Here is a 17,684-nt window from a genome sequence, read left to right as displayed (position 1 = left end):
GTAACAGTTGGCACACTCCCGATCACGCATCATCGTTACCCAGCAGTTTACCGAGATTCCTACGACACAACAGTAGTAGTCGTAAAAAGTATTATCCCTTCATCAAGAAATAATGATTCAACTACTCGTAAATTCAGATCCCGAAGATTTGGAACCCGAAAATACGAAGCGTTTCTATTGATTACAAGAAATAGTCAAAATTCCAAATATAATTGTGAATAGAACAAACATAAGAACCGTAACGTCTTGATGGGTTGATTGGATGAGCGAACAATTTTGTACAATTGCAACAGAATCGAAATCTGGTCATACCACGTGATAATCTTGCATTGGAGTTGATTATGTGAGATTGGACATTGGAAGCTTGTGAGTATAAAGCGACGAAAAGTCACGATACGCAAGTGCCACATTTTGCTTAATTAGTCTTACTGTCGCAAAGACGAGAATGAAAAAGGTCATTGTAATTTCACTAATTGCCTTTTGGACAATTAACGATTCCTTATGCTCTTGGAGTTCAATGACTAGTTCCATTAGGTCGGTGTGGCTCAGCATGCATTCGTCCACGGAGTCATCGTCCAAGCCATCATTGAGTGAAAATGAGTGTAGCGGTTGCACACAAAATCGTGTGGCGCATATGGAACCCATACTGGCGGAACTCAGGATTGAGTACGTCAAACAGCAAATACTGCGTAAGCTGAGATTAGAAAAGCCACCGGAAGTGTCGCTGTCCTTGTCTACACTGCCCAAGCCTTTGATCAATGGCCACGTACTAGAGTTAAAACCTGGCGAACCCTTGGAGCCGCAGATACCAGCTGAGAGCTTCTATGGCAAGACTAATCAGATTGTAGTCTTTCCAAATGAAGGTGAGCCAATGTGCTTTTGTAGTTGTGCTTTGATAAAACATTCTAAGTTGTATTTCTTATGTGGAAGCTTGCTTGTAAAACGCTCTATGAGCATGTAATATGTTGTATAGATGCATTACGATAAACAGGAAATATCTATTATAGTATATGTTTGAATTTATCATATGCTTTAAATATTGTATGGTTTATGATTAAAAATATTTAAGTAACGCTACTAAATACTCTTACTAAGTTATAAACTGAAGTATAAGAAAATTCTCGATATTCTAATGCGTATCCTCTAATATAAACAAATTCTGAATTAGTACCTCATTTTCTTCTGATGAAAAAATCTATGATCTAGTAAAATTTAAAAAATTCTTGCATTAATAATTTTTCAACATAAAAGTTGAAAAATTTATACTTTCAAATCTACTTCAAATTTAATTTTAATTTTCTTACCAATTTAATTTCAATACTTAAAAATGATTGTATATAAATTACATATTTTTTTCGTATTTAATTAGTAATTTATATTGATAATTTCAATGATTAATAATTGATTGTAAAACAAAACAATATTCAACTCATTAAGTTTTAAAAATATAGAAATGTGTTATACCTAAGTAATTATTTATTACACAAAACTACGCCAATTTGTATTCAATCATGTTTTTATTATCAATAAATATTGAAAACAGAGAATATATGCTAAAGAGGATGAAATAGGAAAGATTAAAAAAAATTTGTTTACTATTTTAATTTTTCCTATTTCATTTTTTTTAGTATTATAATTTTGTGTTTGCTTTTGTGATTTATATAGTGAAAAATAGGATGAAGGTAATGATAAGATCCGAAATCAAATTTCATGATGTAAAATGTATAAAATGACACTTTAAATTTATAAACGAAATTAAATTCTGCAGAGAAAAATATATTTCGAAAAATAAAGTACACAAAATAAATATAAGAATATAATCAATTTATTCAGTAATTAACATTCATAATTTTATCGAATTCTGATTTGTGCCTTTTTTATTATTTTCGGCGTATGTAGATGTTTATTGCGTTTACAAACATTTTTTACTCTTTAATACACCGATAACTAATGAAATGTAAAAATATGCTACAGAACAATTCTAATCTACAGAAACAGTTGAATTTGTAAATTAAGTTTATCTACAAGATTTATTAGGTAATTACAATACTTTTATAAATTATATAAAAAATTTCATTTTAGCTCACATTTGTTTTACGCCTAATTTTAATAAATATTTAACAAAAAAATTATATAACAAATATATAATCATAATTTATTTTAATTAAAATATAATTAAAATACAAGAAAAAATATATTAATAGATGATAAATATATAATAAAAGAATTATATATTATTTATTCAATTTAGAAACCATGTAGTATCGACAATTTATTATATAATAATACTTATCTAAAAACAATAGTAATTCTATAAACATTAATCCTATTATGTACCTCATAAATAATTTATTTTTATAAAATTTTTTTATAATTTAAATATGCCATGTAATTTTAATATTATGAAAGTAAGTAATAAATTTTTCTCTATCACATAAAAGTATATAATTATTAATTAAAACGTTCATGCTCTACCAATTTTTATTAAATTTCTTTTAATTTCTACAAGGGACCAGCATAAGATTAACTGTTAATTATTAAATATTTATTAATACATAAATTAACATATAAATTCATAACAATACATAGATTAACATGTAATTTCATATATAATAAAACATAAATTAATATATAAATTCATACATAATAATACATAAATTATAATTTTTTAATTAAATAAAATTAATTTAATACTACATAATTATTATGATAATTAAATTTAATACGCATTGCAATTATCTATTGCGTGCAGCATTTTATCACATAATTAAATCCCCTTTTATCGTTTATTCTTTGATTAATTGCATATTCATAAAAATTTTTAATTAATGCAAATGGTACAGTTTATGTTAAAAACAATTAATTTTAATATGAGATTAATTACATATTATTACATTATTTAATTATAAACTTTTACATGTAAAATAATTTATATATCCTTAGAATTGTGATTGAAATAATATTCCATTAAAATATTTATAATTGATTTCAACTAATTGATCATTATCCAATTACAATCACTAATTTTCACTGAATTGTCTTAGACCCTACATACTTCTTCATGTTTTATATAAAATGAAATCTATGACTTAGAGAAAGAAAGAAAGAAAGAGAGAGAGAGAGAGAGAGAGAGAGAGAGAGAGAGAGAGATTATTCAGTCATTATTGTATCATAAAATTCTATGTAACTTTCCATTTTTCATAATTCTTATCTGCATCACAATACATATTTAATGATATAGAAATATTAAACGACATTTTTATTATTCAGACTTGTAAACATCACATATGACCCTTAATTGCTATAAATAAGCTATATATAGTAAACCACTAAAAGGATGGTAAGACAGTATTTTTGTTAAATTGATTTTAGCGTAGCATAGAGGTCGCAACTTAAGATTGTCAGTTACACGTTGCGTAATACATTTTATTTATGTTTCATTCATAAAAATCAATATGAAAAAATATAAAATCCATTTTAATATTGTTACAACGATTCGTTGAAAATAATAAAAAAATCAAGTGCATTTAAAAATATCAAAATATCTTTCTGAATTTATATATACATATAAAATTACAAAAATTAATGATAAATCACAAAAAGTCACTAATAAAAAACGTAATTTTTAATTCCAAAATATTAATTCATGAATGAAAAATTAAATCATAAAGACCAAATATTTTCACACGTATGACTTTGTTCGAGAAATGTAAAAAATATTAAATTAAAGTCACTCAAATCCCAGACAAAATACCAAACGAATAAGAATACATAACATTATTTTCTATCATCTGGTAAATAAAAATGCATAAACTGAGAAATAGTGGAGCTCAAGTATAAAGTAAATAATAATCTAATCAAATCACATAAAATCAAGAAGCAGGTATTGAGATAATCGAAATAGAAATACGCTTACCATACGGATGCCAAAAGACTAAATGTGGTTGATATTTCAATTAATATGCATTACAGCAGTGTTTGTTCTAATAAAAGTTGTATGCGGTTGAGTATTGTTCAATTGAGTTATTCACAACATTTCACGACCATGAAGCCAATATCACATAATTGCGTTGCCCTTTGTCAAAGAAAAATGCTTCTTGAGCACAGCCAATATAAACTTAGTAATTCACTTTATCTACGAGTGAGAGTTTAGCATGGTATATATAAATTCATTTCAAGTGATTATAAGAAAATTGCGATATCGATAATACCATCAAAATTATCTTCATGTCTTAATACGAAAACGCAATAGGGTATTCAAATAAGCTTTTCAACTCCAAGTTAGTATGCCTCAGTATAGACTTCTGAATTGTTTTTTTTTACATTATCATTGACTTAAACTCGTGTAAAGCTTCTTATATCAGTTTTCCGTAACTTTTTAATGGCTCGTATTAGGGCGTGCCAGCGAAGACGCTATTGCACAACTTTCAACTTGTGGGATGTCTGCAAAAGGGGAGAATATATACTAATCGTTAAAAAGAACATATTGAATTAATTGGAAGATGTATATTAAAATTTAATATGTGCATCTATGATGTTGGTTGATTTACTATGTATATATAGAAAAAAAATTAAAATAAATAAAGGATCTTATCATACATATTATTCTGTAATAGAAATCTATTCGTTATATTATAAATTATATGATTTTATGTTAAGAAAATAATATGTCTAGTATACGAGAAATATAATAATAATGTAATTTTACGTCCATTTTTATGAATAATTCATTGCCCTTACAAGTCCTTTATGTATTTATTAGTATGAATTTATTAGTAATTGGTTTCATACAATTTAGTTGTGTTTGTTAAATGATCTATTATCTTCAATGCTATTTGTTATAAGTCTTGTAAAAACTGAATCATTAAGTGTATCGAATTAAAAAATTAACCAATTTTATTCGTGTAGTTTACTATTAATTCACATTAAAAACATAATGATTGAATAAATAATAAATAACTATATTACAATCACGTATATAAAGTATTCGCTTCTGATTTAATGTGATGGCTTTCTCCTTACAATAAATTTTAGGTCTGCAAAATAATATGTAAATTCATTCTTTTAATTCTCTCGTTTAGTCTCATAATCTCATTTTTATATAAATAAATAATATTTAATACTATAATATATAATACTATTCATTTTTTTGGATTATAAGATAATAAATTTATGCAAAATTAATAATAATTAGTCACCTTTTTTTATTATATATTTTAATTAAATTTATCGATTATATATTGTATATGAAAGATTATATTTTAAATTAATACTTGTTAGAGTAAAATATATTAGGAAGATATAATAATATTATTATATATATATATTTTTAAAATATTTATTATTATAACATATAATAATCTTTTATTAAAGAACTGTGAAATTTTATATCATTATTATTATCAATCTTAAATAAATAACTTTTCTGAAATGCTGAAATAATGTTTTAAAGTATTAATTTTATTACTATCAATCAAATTTATGATTGTAGATATTGCTTTCAGTTATGTTAAATAGAAATTAAAATATTTACCTTTATTTTTATAATATTTATCATTCATTTATTCTACATTAGTTATCAACATTAAGCTTGAATTAATAAGATAGTATAAGTGTTTTAATCAAATAAACCGTTACCGCCTGTGATGTATGATATAAGTGTGTATATACATGCATGTGTATATGTGGTGTATTATTATATAAATAATAATTATATACAAAGTTCAAATTTTAACTAAAGAAAGAATTCTAAAAATGGATTAGTGATATACATACATTCATTAAATAAACCTAAATCATTCTTATTATTTATTAAAAAAAATTTTCTAAGATCGAACTAAAATAGTTAAAACCTTGACCTCTATTTTTCAATTGAAATTTCTTAACCTCGGTATCTTAACGACTAGATTAATAGCATTTGGCGGTTTTTACTGTAATTTGTTATTAAATTTTCAATGATTAAAAAATTATCATTAATAACAATATACAAATGTATGTATAAATATATAATAACAATTTGTTGAAAATTATTAGTATGATTATTTAATTATTGTTACATAAGGAATATAATTAAAAAAATTAATTGACAAAAATGATATTAAAATGCATTTGATATTAAGGTGAGTTTATTAATAAATATAAGAAAATATTTACTATATTGTTGATTATATGCATACAATTAGATTTTTAATTAGATATTAATCTTGAACTTACCTGCTTTCTACTAAAGCCTGTTTTTTTACCTAACTAATAATGTTTTAAAATCACTTATCAATAAGTAACATATAATATAATATTTTTAAATAAATAAATATTTTTATATATTTATTGATTTATATAATAATATATTTATATAAATGTACACTTGACAACCAAAGCCTGCCTCATTTTTATTATTCGCTTATTTCAATAGAAAGAGCTTCTTGCATATTTAAAACTTCAGGATGTGCATTACTGATCAAACCAAGTGTGTTTTTTAGATGCAATCCTATTTCCCATCGTATATTCATATTCTGTGAAATTATAAGAAACTTTTAGAAATTACTTGTACTACAATAATAATGTGGTAGCATCACTAAATTGTTGAAAACAACGCTTAGGTTTTATTTATACAAATAATATTTTATATTCAAACCTTAAAATATTTTTTATTCATAACTTTTGAAAATCACCGCGTAGTTAGTATAATTTTCTTTATAAAATTTGCTCAATTATACACTAACTTTTATTAATTAAAAAAGTGATATAAAGCGAAATTAAATTATTTTTATGTCTCAAAATTGCACCAAAAATAATATTTTTTTATTTTTTCAGTCGTTGAAATAAGAAACTTGCTGTATTACACTGATTCTCGCTTGTGTTGTATTTAATTAAATTAATTCTTTCAGCCAAAGAGTTAATAAAAATAAATATTTATCTGGTCATCTTTAAATTATAAATACTCACAATTTCAAATTGTTAATATTTTTAACAAAGATAATTAATTTAATTACATTTTTACTATAACAATTGTTTCGATTGATGGACAATCCGGCGACAATACATAAACGAATATTGTTAGTGCAAAGATTGGATTGATGAATGTTTGTAAATGAAGTTTTACAAAGTAACGTTATATAAATAATATTTTACGTACATTTTTTTAAAGATTTTCAATATAATTATCTAAATTCTAAAGAAATTTGTTTAGTTTATTATTTTATTTTTAAATTTACTACAAGCAAGTTTATTGATGATTATTTTCATAATACTAAATCAGTTAGTATTTTATTTTATATAATAAGCTGATATTATTAAAATTATGAAGTTTCTTATGTTCCATAATTTTCTTTCATCGTTCTAATAATATTCCTTCGCTATAGCTAATTAATACAAGATTTTGTTTATTGAATAAATAATAAGCATTTAATAAGATAAAGATTGTATTTTAATATGTAAAATACAATAAGACACGATACTCAAACAATATTATGAATGACTTGCTATAACAAACGGTATACACGAACTTCTTAAAATTTATTTCTGTAATTTATCTAATAAGGAGTTTTTAAAAATAAATTAATGTTTTAACAATATTTATACTTTTGATATATATATATATCTTTTATATGTGAAATTATTATAATAATTTAAAATGATGAAATTCTTGTTAATGTAAATTACTTTTACCATTAGCCTAATTAATAAGCCCAATTAAATATCGTGCTGACTGCCATTTATTAAATAATTTAAAAATATTATTATATATGTGTTAAGTTTATTATTTTCATCGTCCGATTTTTTTTTGATAAATTTGATTGATTTACATGCACTTTAATTCTCTGGCTTAATATTAAAATAATACAACTCTACAAGAGTAGCCTGAAAATTTAAATACATTCAATGATATTATTATGTATATGAAAAAGGGAAAATACCCCCTAAAACATAAAAAGTTTGCCACATTATATTTAATCAAATTGTAAATATTTTACAAATGATGTAATAATTTATATTTTACATATTATATACAATATAATTATTTATATTTCTCGTTGTCTAATGAAATAAAAAGTGATATAACAATATTAATCATTTAAAAGATTATATAACTTGAATATGATAACAAATCTGAAATGGACGAAAATAATTGAATGTTTATGGAAGCCACGCGCACAGTAACGTTTCTTAAAGAGAATTATGAAATCAAAGCATAGTGCAAGTTCACAGAGTTCGAGGTCATTTGATCATGCATATACTTTGAGCGATGAAGAATGCATTTTCTTATAATTAAAGAATAATATGAGAAAGTGCATTGAATATTGTTTCGAAAATCGATGCCGTTAATCATCTTTTATACGGAATTCCAAACAATTATATCGATGAACTTGCATTTGTTGATCATTTTACATCCAGATTTACTCATTCGTGTAATCTATGTATCAATGTACTATGTTATCAATGAGTGCAAGAAGCTTAAATAATGGCATTTATTAAATAAGCTTTGTCAGCTTATAATATGTTAATTTTAATAATCCTTTATTTTCTTAATAATATTATATATGCATGATGTTATTTTATATTAGTATTTTGAAAATATTCATAAATTCATTTTTATAGTATCTTTTACACAAACAAATTTCCTTTCTTTAAATAATAATATATTGAGGATTCATTCAATTAATATATATAATAGAATAATTTGAACGAAATTGGAATTAAAAATTAATACTTCAGTTTTATTTCTAAAAATATTTTTTAATCAATCAAATATACATTTATATAAGAATATAGCATTTCATATATCAAAATATATACGAAATTATGAACTAAGACATAATTGATGGAAATTCTAATTAAGTTATTAACTCAAGATAAATAGAAATGAAAATTATTTATTAATCAGTATACTGTTCGTATTGTTATATCTATAAAAATTGATAATAGTCTTGTGAAAACTTGGGTCCGTTGCAGGCGTGCCTCACTCGAAAAAGTGTCGTCAGAGCTCGAATCATATAACCGGCTTCAATCCCGCCGTTTGCTTCACGTTTTTCCTGCCGAATGAAATGCAATTCGTCGATGTAACATCAGCGGAACTTTGGTTTTACAAGGAGGAAGACAGAAATGACAGTTTCAATCAAACTTTTGTGCTCTCAGAATTGGACCACTGGGATCAGCGTGGCAATTTCGAAAAGAATACCATTATGGCCATCTTTGAGACTACAATTGGAGGTTTGAGACATAATTCGATATTTAAATTAGACATAAGAACATGATTTGAGGCATCGATTTTCCTTACATCTATCCAATTACGAATGCATTCGTTCGCTTTATTTGAGTGTTTTGTTGAAATAAATTTCGATAACCATACTTCGATCATTTGCTATCTTCTTTTTGACTAACATACTACTAGATTTTCCATCGGTAATATTTCACGTGATATATTATATTACTTCCATTTTTTATCTGACATCTAAATTTTATTAGAAGACTTTGAAAACATGGTGATTATAATAATGATAATAAAAATAAAAGGGGTGGTAATTTGTTCGATCAATCATTAAAAGCTACTAAAAATTCCTATTGAATTGTCATTTCACAATATTATAATCTTATCTTCTTTGTTTCATTGGAGTAAAAGATGTTATACATATACGCTTAATTTTCCACTTTATACGATAAGTAAAATATAGAGATATGTCATATTAGAAAATGCTATTAAAAAATAGATAAAAATGGTTTTAATGATTTCTTTATATAAAATTGTGATTTTAAATCAAAGTACAGTCATCGCCAAATTAATAATTGTCGAAGCACGTGAATAGAAAGTGATATGTGTTAATCTTTGTGCTTATTTTTTTATATTATCAAAGCTTTTATATGCATTGTCATTGTATAAAAATATAATTGTGTGGTAGATATTGAAATTATTTATATCCGAGAAATATTAAAGAAATTATCTGTTCTTTAAACTAAAAATTTTTTATTCTACATAATTAGAATTCTAAACAAATATGCACAAAATAGTTCCAAAATATAGAAAATACACTAAGAGTTTTTCGGAGCCGATTTATTTAGCCCTATACGTATGCATTGTAAAATAACCACTTGACGGAGTGTTTACAATACATTATATATTAAGTAACGATCTTTTCAATTTTCGTTCCTTTTTAAACTCTAAATCTATGATTTTCATTATTTTCAAGCAATTATTTTTGTGTTGCGTGTGCAATTTTACAGGCCGCGATTCACCGTCTATTAAAGCTCTTTTTTCTTTTATTTCAACTTTATTTATAATTATGTGTACGTGCTTTTATGTTTTATATTTACTTTAAAATATAAAATCGCACTCTTTCTCATATTAGGCTAATAAAGAATTTCGATCTTTCGCAATAAAGTGGAAAGTGCACAGCTGATTTTGAAGTCAGCATCCTGAATGCTAGACCCAAGCGACAGGATAATTTCTCGAAACTCCTCAATCAGCCCTCAATTACCATCGTCTCTACTTAACAACAACAAATAATAATTATAGAAGGCTGGGTGAAGGCGGACGTCGGCTTCGCGGTGCGCAAATGGGTGGAAAAGCAACGTCTGAACCATTCGATCCAGATCGCTTGCAGCACGTGTACCATCGAGCGGAGCACGGGACCGGTGTCGATGGAGGGCCGACTAAAGCCCTTCCTCGTGATACAGACGGCTCCGAAGCCCCAACGATACAGGTCCAAAAGAAACTCAAACTGCCAACCGAACATGAAGGAGTGCTGCAGGGACGAATTATACATTAGCTTCGAGGACATCGGCTGGAGCGATTGGATATTACACCCAAGTGGCTACCACGCCTACTTCTGCCGGGGTTCCTGCTCCACTGCTGTATCCATCACCATGAGCGGCACACACCATAACGACGTTATTCGGGTAGGTGGAGCCTTCTTTAATATTACGGCGATACCGTGCGAATACTGGTGTAATTAAGATAGAGGTAAATGACGAGCTAAAAATGATTGACAATTTGATCTAACGATTTTAAACTAATAATATTAATCTTTTTTACTTTTTATCTTTTTTTGTTTCAATTGTTTTTTTCTTTTATTTTTTTTTTATTTTTATCTCTTTATATTTATCTTTATTTTTTATCTATATTAATATTTATCTCTTCAATATTTTTCTTTTACGTATAAAAGAAGTTTATTTCCACTTAAGTATGCATTAACTATTTCAGTATATTTTATAGACATATTTTTGTGTTTATATGTACATGTACCCAATATTCTTATTTTTGCAACATGATGATAGCTTGTGATTATATAACTGATTATTCGCATATTTCTATTATTTTATGTAATTTTTTTCTAACAGTGACAGCACATATTATTTAATTAATATTCTTTAATCAATAGAATCATACGCTTACTAAATCATATGTGTTATATATATGTATGTCTATATTATAAAATGGTTTTGTTTCTCATTCATTAAAATGAATAATTTTCTTATAATCAATCGATATTAAATTATCAAAACTAGTAGGAGCCGTGCTATATTTAGTTAATTACAAACAATATCTCTATATTTAATATTGATTTAATAGTGATATTCAATTTTTATTTACATACATAATTTATATTTTAGTGCTAAATTTTGAAATAATTGTGGTTTATTATTCTTATTATAATCTACAAAATAGTATAAAATTTAACTCTGCTACTTTCATTCGGTAGGAATAACTACAATATCTTAGATTATTATAATTCATTGAGAAAATCTACGATACGATATTTATTGTGATATTATAACATATTTATTGTGAATATTTGATTAAATTATTATTTATTTGATTAAACCGCTGGATTATATAAAATAAATTCATTTTCACAATTAGTTCACAAAATTTTGTCGAAAAAAATACATTGTTAAATTACCTTTAATCGCAATTAGAGACGCGTTATACGATATATTTAACTTAAGTATTAAGCTAATGTAAATAAGATAACTCTTGTATTGTTATTCTGAATGTACGTAAAATTATAAAAAATATTCTAATGATCCTTTAGAATAATATTGCTTTCACTTTTCTAAAACTTTAAATCTATCGCTTTCTACAAAAAATAACTACAATATATAGATGAATTCATTCTCGAATAATTTCGGGTCACTGATTATCACCATCACTGATTTATATAGATATGATCATTACCAATAATAAGTTTAATTGATTACAAAGATATTCCATAATGCTATTATATTTATGTTTTGTGTTTTGATTGACAATTACAAATGAGTCACGTGTATTTGCTTGTTTACACACACGGCACGAACATATTTACACAAGTAATTTAGTCATTTACACATTGGAATTTACCAAATTAATTGCATTTTGTATCCCTTGTTTAATTAATACTCGATATTAAATTACACTAAACTAATTAAATAATTAATGATTAATTCTTCGATTATAATTTTTATTATTACGGCGCCGTCAAACTCAAACAAATATATTTTATACAAAATTATAATAATAATAAATGGATATTATATTAGATTATATTTAAAAATATTTGCATGACTTGTATAAACATTATATTTGTTAAATTATATAAGCAATTATTTTTCTCATAAAGAAAGATAGCTAATGCTATCGATAATTTGGTCTTTGAATAAGAAAAGTATAGTTTCGGAATAAAACAATAAATTCCTACATCAATATATATTATATTCACGATAAAGAAAACATAATATTATATCAATAATAATAAAAAAAAATTTATATTTTTTCGAATAACTTAAAAAATATATATATTTACTCCATTACACTACTTTACAAACTATAACTTAACTTAAAGATTTGAAATTTTTATTCAACTTTCATGAAAGATATATATATATATATATATTACGGATTAAAAAAATATTAATTGATATTACATTTATTATTTTATAAATATAAATAAAAATATTAATAAAGTAAAAATGGAAATTGTCATTATCATTTGTGTTTAAAATACTTTTTTTGGCTTCACTTGATTCAATAACAAATATTACGAGTCCGAATATTTTGCAACAATCTTTAAAGATAATTAAGCTTAATGAAATAAGTTTTAATATCATCTGTATAAATTATTCTAATAACTTGGCATATTTATCGTTTCCGCAACAACAGACATTGTAAAATGATAGATATAAATGTAACAGGCATAAAATAAAAGAAACTGCATACATCTAATCAAGAGCCATAACAATTTTTCACAAATGGCTTAAAAAATTCCATATCCGTAAGTATATTTGTCATAAATATATGAATGACTAGAATAAATATAAAACACAGCGTTGCTTCTTCCGGTCTTTTGAGTACAACTACGTACATACGCGTAACTCGGAAATTGCAATCCTCCTAGACTTTAATGTTGTCCCTGACCATTTTGGCATGTGCCACGTTCCCAGGCGATTAATGAAATGAGATGCTCTGGCAATGCTGTATTGTGTGATGTAAGAACAGGGACAATATTGTCGCATAATAACGGAAATTCAATGTCGCTAGTTTTCGTCTCTAGAAGGTAATCCGGATGGTTGGATCTGAGTTTAGTTTCCAAAAGCTAACAGGAATGACATTCTTCGTACGTTTAAAATCATTCTGCATATGAGTGCGTTATGTCACCTAGGCATTGTTCTTAGTTGGAATATACTGAATCGATTTTAAGATGAAAAGCGACTTTTCGTCGTCTGCACTCTAGTTTTCTCATATTTTTGTTAATATCTTAGTTTTGTTATATAAAAGCGAAAACATAATTTATTCACTGATTTTATGATATCTGCATATAGAGAGATTACGTAAATTACGCAATTATGTTAAAATGTAAATTTTCACCCGTTATTGTAACTTTTTATCAATATTACCAGCATATTGCTTAGGTATATATAGTGTATATTCCTATAAAGTAATAAATTCCAATTATTTCTTTTAGTAATTTATTTCATTCATTAAAATGATAAAAAGTTTCAAAAGGTATTATTTATATATATATATATATATATATATATATATATATATATTGAATGTCTTTTGATAAAATTTTAAATTAAAATATTTTTCCTTCTTGTATTGTTATATAGCTTTCTCATATTATTTTTACATTTTCGAATTTTCTGCTTAATTTTATGAACATAGTTTTTCGAGTTGGTAATTAAGTTGGATTTTTTTTTACAAAAATAAAAATTATAACAAAATTAATCATTTTTAATTTTAATGAATTGAAACGCTTACATTTATATATACTTGTATGATAATCTTCTTTTTTTGTAAAAAAAAAAATAATAAATAAATATATATTTTTATAAATACTTTTATAAAAAATTCTCATATGATAGTCGTAGAGAATTTTGATCGTAGACATTAGTGTAACGAACATAAAAAAATTATTCAATTAATTCTTCATTTAGCAATATATACTCGAACCTCTTTTCAACCTATCCACGATGAGCTTGGAATTCTTTGAACAATGTACAGGAAATATGTGTATGATGATATAATTAGTATCCTATCCTTAACTGATTCAATCTCAAATATACATTTGTTTAAATATACAATAGAATGACAATGCACATTACATACGATTATTCATATTGCCTTTTAATCAATGTTCTCTATATTAACTAAAAACTAGCTTAAGTAACTTTTTTACATTAAATTTTATTTAATTTTAATTACACGAATTCAAAAATTCTAATAAATCAACATCTTTTGCACGACTCGAAGTTTTAATCAGTGATAATGAAGGGAGAGAGATAGAGAGAGAGAGAGAGAGAAATTACTCAAATTTATATAATAGAATTCATATAATGTCCGAACTTCCGGTGCATCAAAGAAAATAACGTCATATGCTCGCTATGATTTCCATAGCGATAACCAATCTCCTAATTATATAGTAAATTCTTCTAATTTTCAATCTGTTACAGAAATCCATTTTCTTCGGAATTATTTACCTAATATCGATTTTTGATTATTCCGTATTACTATATAATTTCATTCTAGAGTCTTTTTTCAGTCCTTATATAGTCATTCCGCAGGACTTCGTTCATATGCCATTGCACCTTGATTTTCATTATTTGTCTACTTCAATCCCACGTATTCTCAATGTTCATTCTCATTTCATCTCTCTCCCTCTGTCTCTCATTCTCTCTTTCTCTCTCTCTCTCTCTCTCTCTCTCATTCTCTTTCTATCTTTCTATTAATCTATCTATCTCTCCCATACATATAGACACACATTTTTGCATAGCATGCATATGGCACTTATTGCGTTCATTTTACGCTCTTTTTTTTATTTAAAATTTAAAATTTCTTTATGTGTTTTATCCTTATATTATTCAAAGCATCTTAAAAATTAACTGAAATTTATGTGCTCATAGCAGAAGATAAATTTAAGAAGATCAAAAGATAAAAAAATAATTGTATTTAATTGCTTTTACAGAGGCTGTTAGCACGGGGCAAAGCCCTTCACCGTCGAAACGAAATAGTTCCTTGCTGCTCGCCAACGCAACTATCATCCATTCAGCTATTATATGTCGACTCAAACAACACTATTACGCAAAAAACTTTGCCAAATATGGTCGTCGAAGCTTGCGGTTGCATGTAATCCAAGCATCCAAACGCACTACGATCAGCTAAAATGTACCGGAGCTTCTAAAATTTATCCTCTGAATATCGTTAAGAATAATGCCTTGTTTCTTTCTTAATCCTCTTATGGGAGCTCGTGGAATTAGTTTTTTGTTTTACTTAGGCGCATTTGCATTTAAGGGAGACTGAAAATAATGAATCAATAAGAATACATTGTAAGTCAATAATTACGATTACATATCTGAGTTTCTTTCATGTTAGAGCAACTTTATTACTTTAAAGTCCGGCTAATTTACAAATATTTTCTTAAACGTCACTTTGACTATTAGTAACAATTTATAACTTTTGACATTTATTTTATACTTCAGAATAATATAAAATTATTATTCTACATTTATTAAATTATAAATAAAAATTGTTGAAATTGGAATTGATACTATATTATTAAAGATAAAATTAGAAATATTAAATATGAAAAGTATACTATAAATTTTTAAATACAATATAAATTATTATACTTTATTCGATTACTGATGATGTTTGCTGTAATATATTTTTGAATGTTTAGTCTCTTCCTGTAAGAATACATGAGCAAGGTTACACTGTAGAGGAATTCATTTTCATGATTTCTCATTTTTTTAATTTTTTTATTTGCTTTCATTCATAAACCATTTTCAAGATTACATTTACACATTCTTGATACATGTAGATAATTGAACAAATGAAAGGGACATATATATACTCAAATAACAAATAACAGTTCGCTTACATTCATAGAAATTATCAATGATTATCTATAATGCTATTAACATTTTACAAAATCAATATACTATTACTATAAATATTATTCTCCTATCATGTTCTAATCATATGTATATAAAGGCAATAAATTTTACTGTTTGAAAATTTTGTTAATGATTTAAAGAAGAAAATCATTGATAAATTTCCTGTGTCCCGAACCAAATCAGTATTTTTTTTGAATCCACATAAGATGAATTTTTATATTTAATGTGTCAATAAAACTTTGAATAATATATTTTAATAATAATCGTAATATAAAATATAAATATTCGTCATTAAATGTGACAATATTATTTATGTTATAATAATTTGCAGTAAATGTTATTTGTAGTAATCTAAATTTTTGTTTTTTGCTTTTTTTTTAAGAAACAAACGTAAACATTTAAAAAAATTCATTTTATTAGCATTTAAAATCATGTTTGACCATGTACAAATATATAATATTTAATTTCCTCTATTTTAAAACCTTTGTATATATATGTGCGTGTGAATATCTATGTGTGCGCGCGTAAATATCTATGTGTGTGTACGCAATTCTGGGTGGATGTGATTCTATGTGATCAATAAATAAATATCAACAATCATATACAATTGTATATAATGTAAATAATAATATGTATACATATACTTTGTATGACGATGCAGCTATTTACAATCTTCTGTAAATTAAGAATTCTAGTCGTCATAATTGATCACCTTCTCACTTACATAATTGTGTATCGACTAATTCAATATCATCTATACTGATACATATCGCAAAAAATTTATCTGTAAAAAATATCTGTTTATAAATTTGCAACTTTTTATTCCTAAAAATTCTTTATTATTTAATATAATTATTTGTATTACTTAAAAATGTATATTTACCTAGAAATGAAGTTTATTTTATTATTATAGTTAGTTTCGAAAGCGTATAATAATTTACTGCGCCATTGGATTCACTATTTAAAGAATTTGATGAGCTACACGTCTCAAGTAATGAAGTTACTTTAATAGTAGAGTTAGTGGTAAAGTCTAACAGTGCAGATTGTCAATAAATAGTGTTTCACTTAAAATAGCGAATGAATGTACGCATGTAAGATGAGAATAATTGATGTTTATTTTACTGGCTAGAAATGCGAGCATTTTGTATCCTCCTATAGCATCCATTTTTTTAACGCCCTGTATGTACTATTATAATTTCATTTCATTTGTTCTTCGTCGTGATATAGCATTGTTCAATGAAAAAAAAAATAGTTTTTTTCATAAATTTTTTTCACGGGGAAAACCATGCAACTAGAACAAATTTTTCGTACGT

The 17,684-nt window shown here is 25.2% G+C and overlaps 1 protein-coding gene across 1 annotated transcript; it reads left to right on the top strand.

Moving 5' to 3' along the window:
- Window positions 1–550: 550 nt before the first annotated feature.
- Window positions 551–15,692, top strand: daw (activin beta chain dawdle). Its single transcript, XM_011504255.1, has 4 exons — window positions 551–863; window positions 8,953–9,210; window positions 10,511–10,893; window positions 15,441–15,692. Exons 1-4 carry the CDS (start codon window positions 551–553, stop codon window positions 15,603–15,605), a joined length of 1,119 nt encoding a protein of 372 aa, XP_011502557.1. The 3' UTR covers window positions 15,606–15,692.
- The last annotated feature ends 1,992 nt before the right edge of the window (window positions 15,693–17,684 follow it).

The sequence above is a fragment of the Ceratosolen solmsi genome, unplaced genomic scaffold, assembly GCF_000503995.2.
Source record: "Ceratosolen solmsi marchali unplaced genomic scaffold, CerSol_1.0 scaffold10, whole genome shotgun sequence".
Lineage (NCBI taxonomy): Eukaryota > Metazoa > Arthropoda > Insecta > Hymenoptera > Agaonidae > Ceratosolen > Ceratosolen solmsi.
This window is presented reverse-complemented; position numbering and strand designations above follow the sequence as displayed.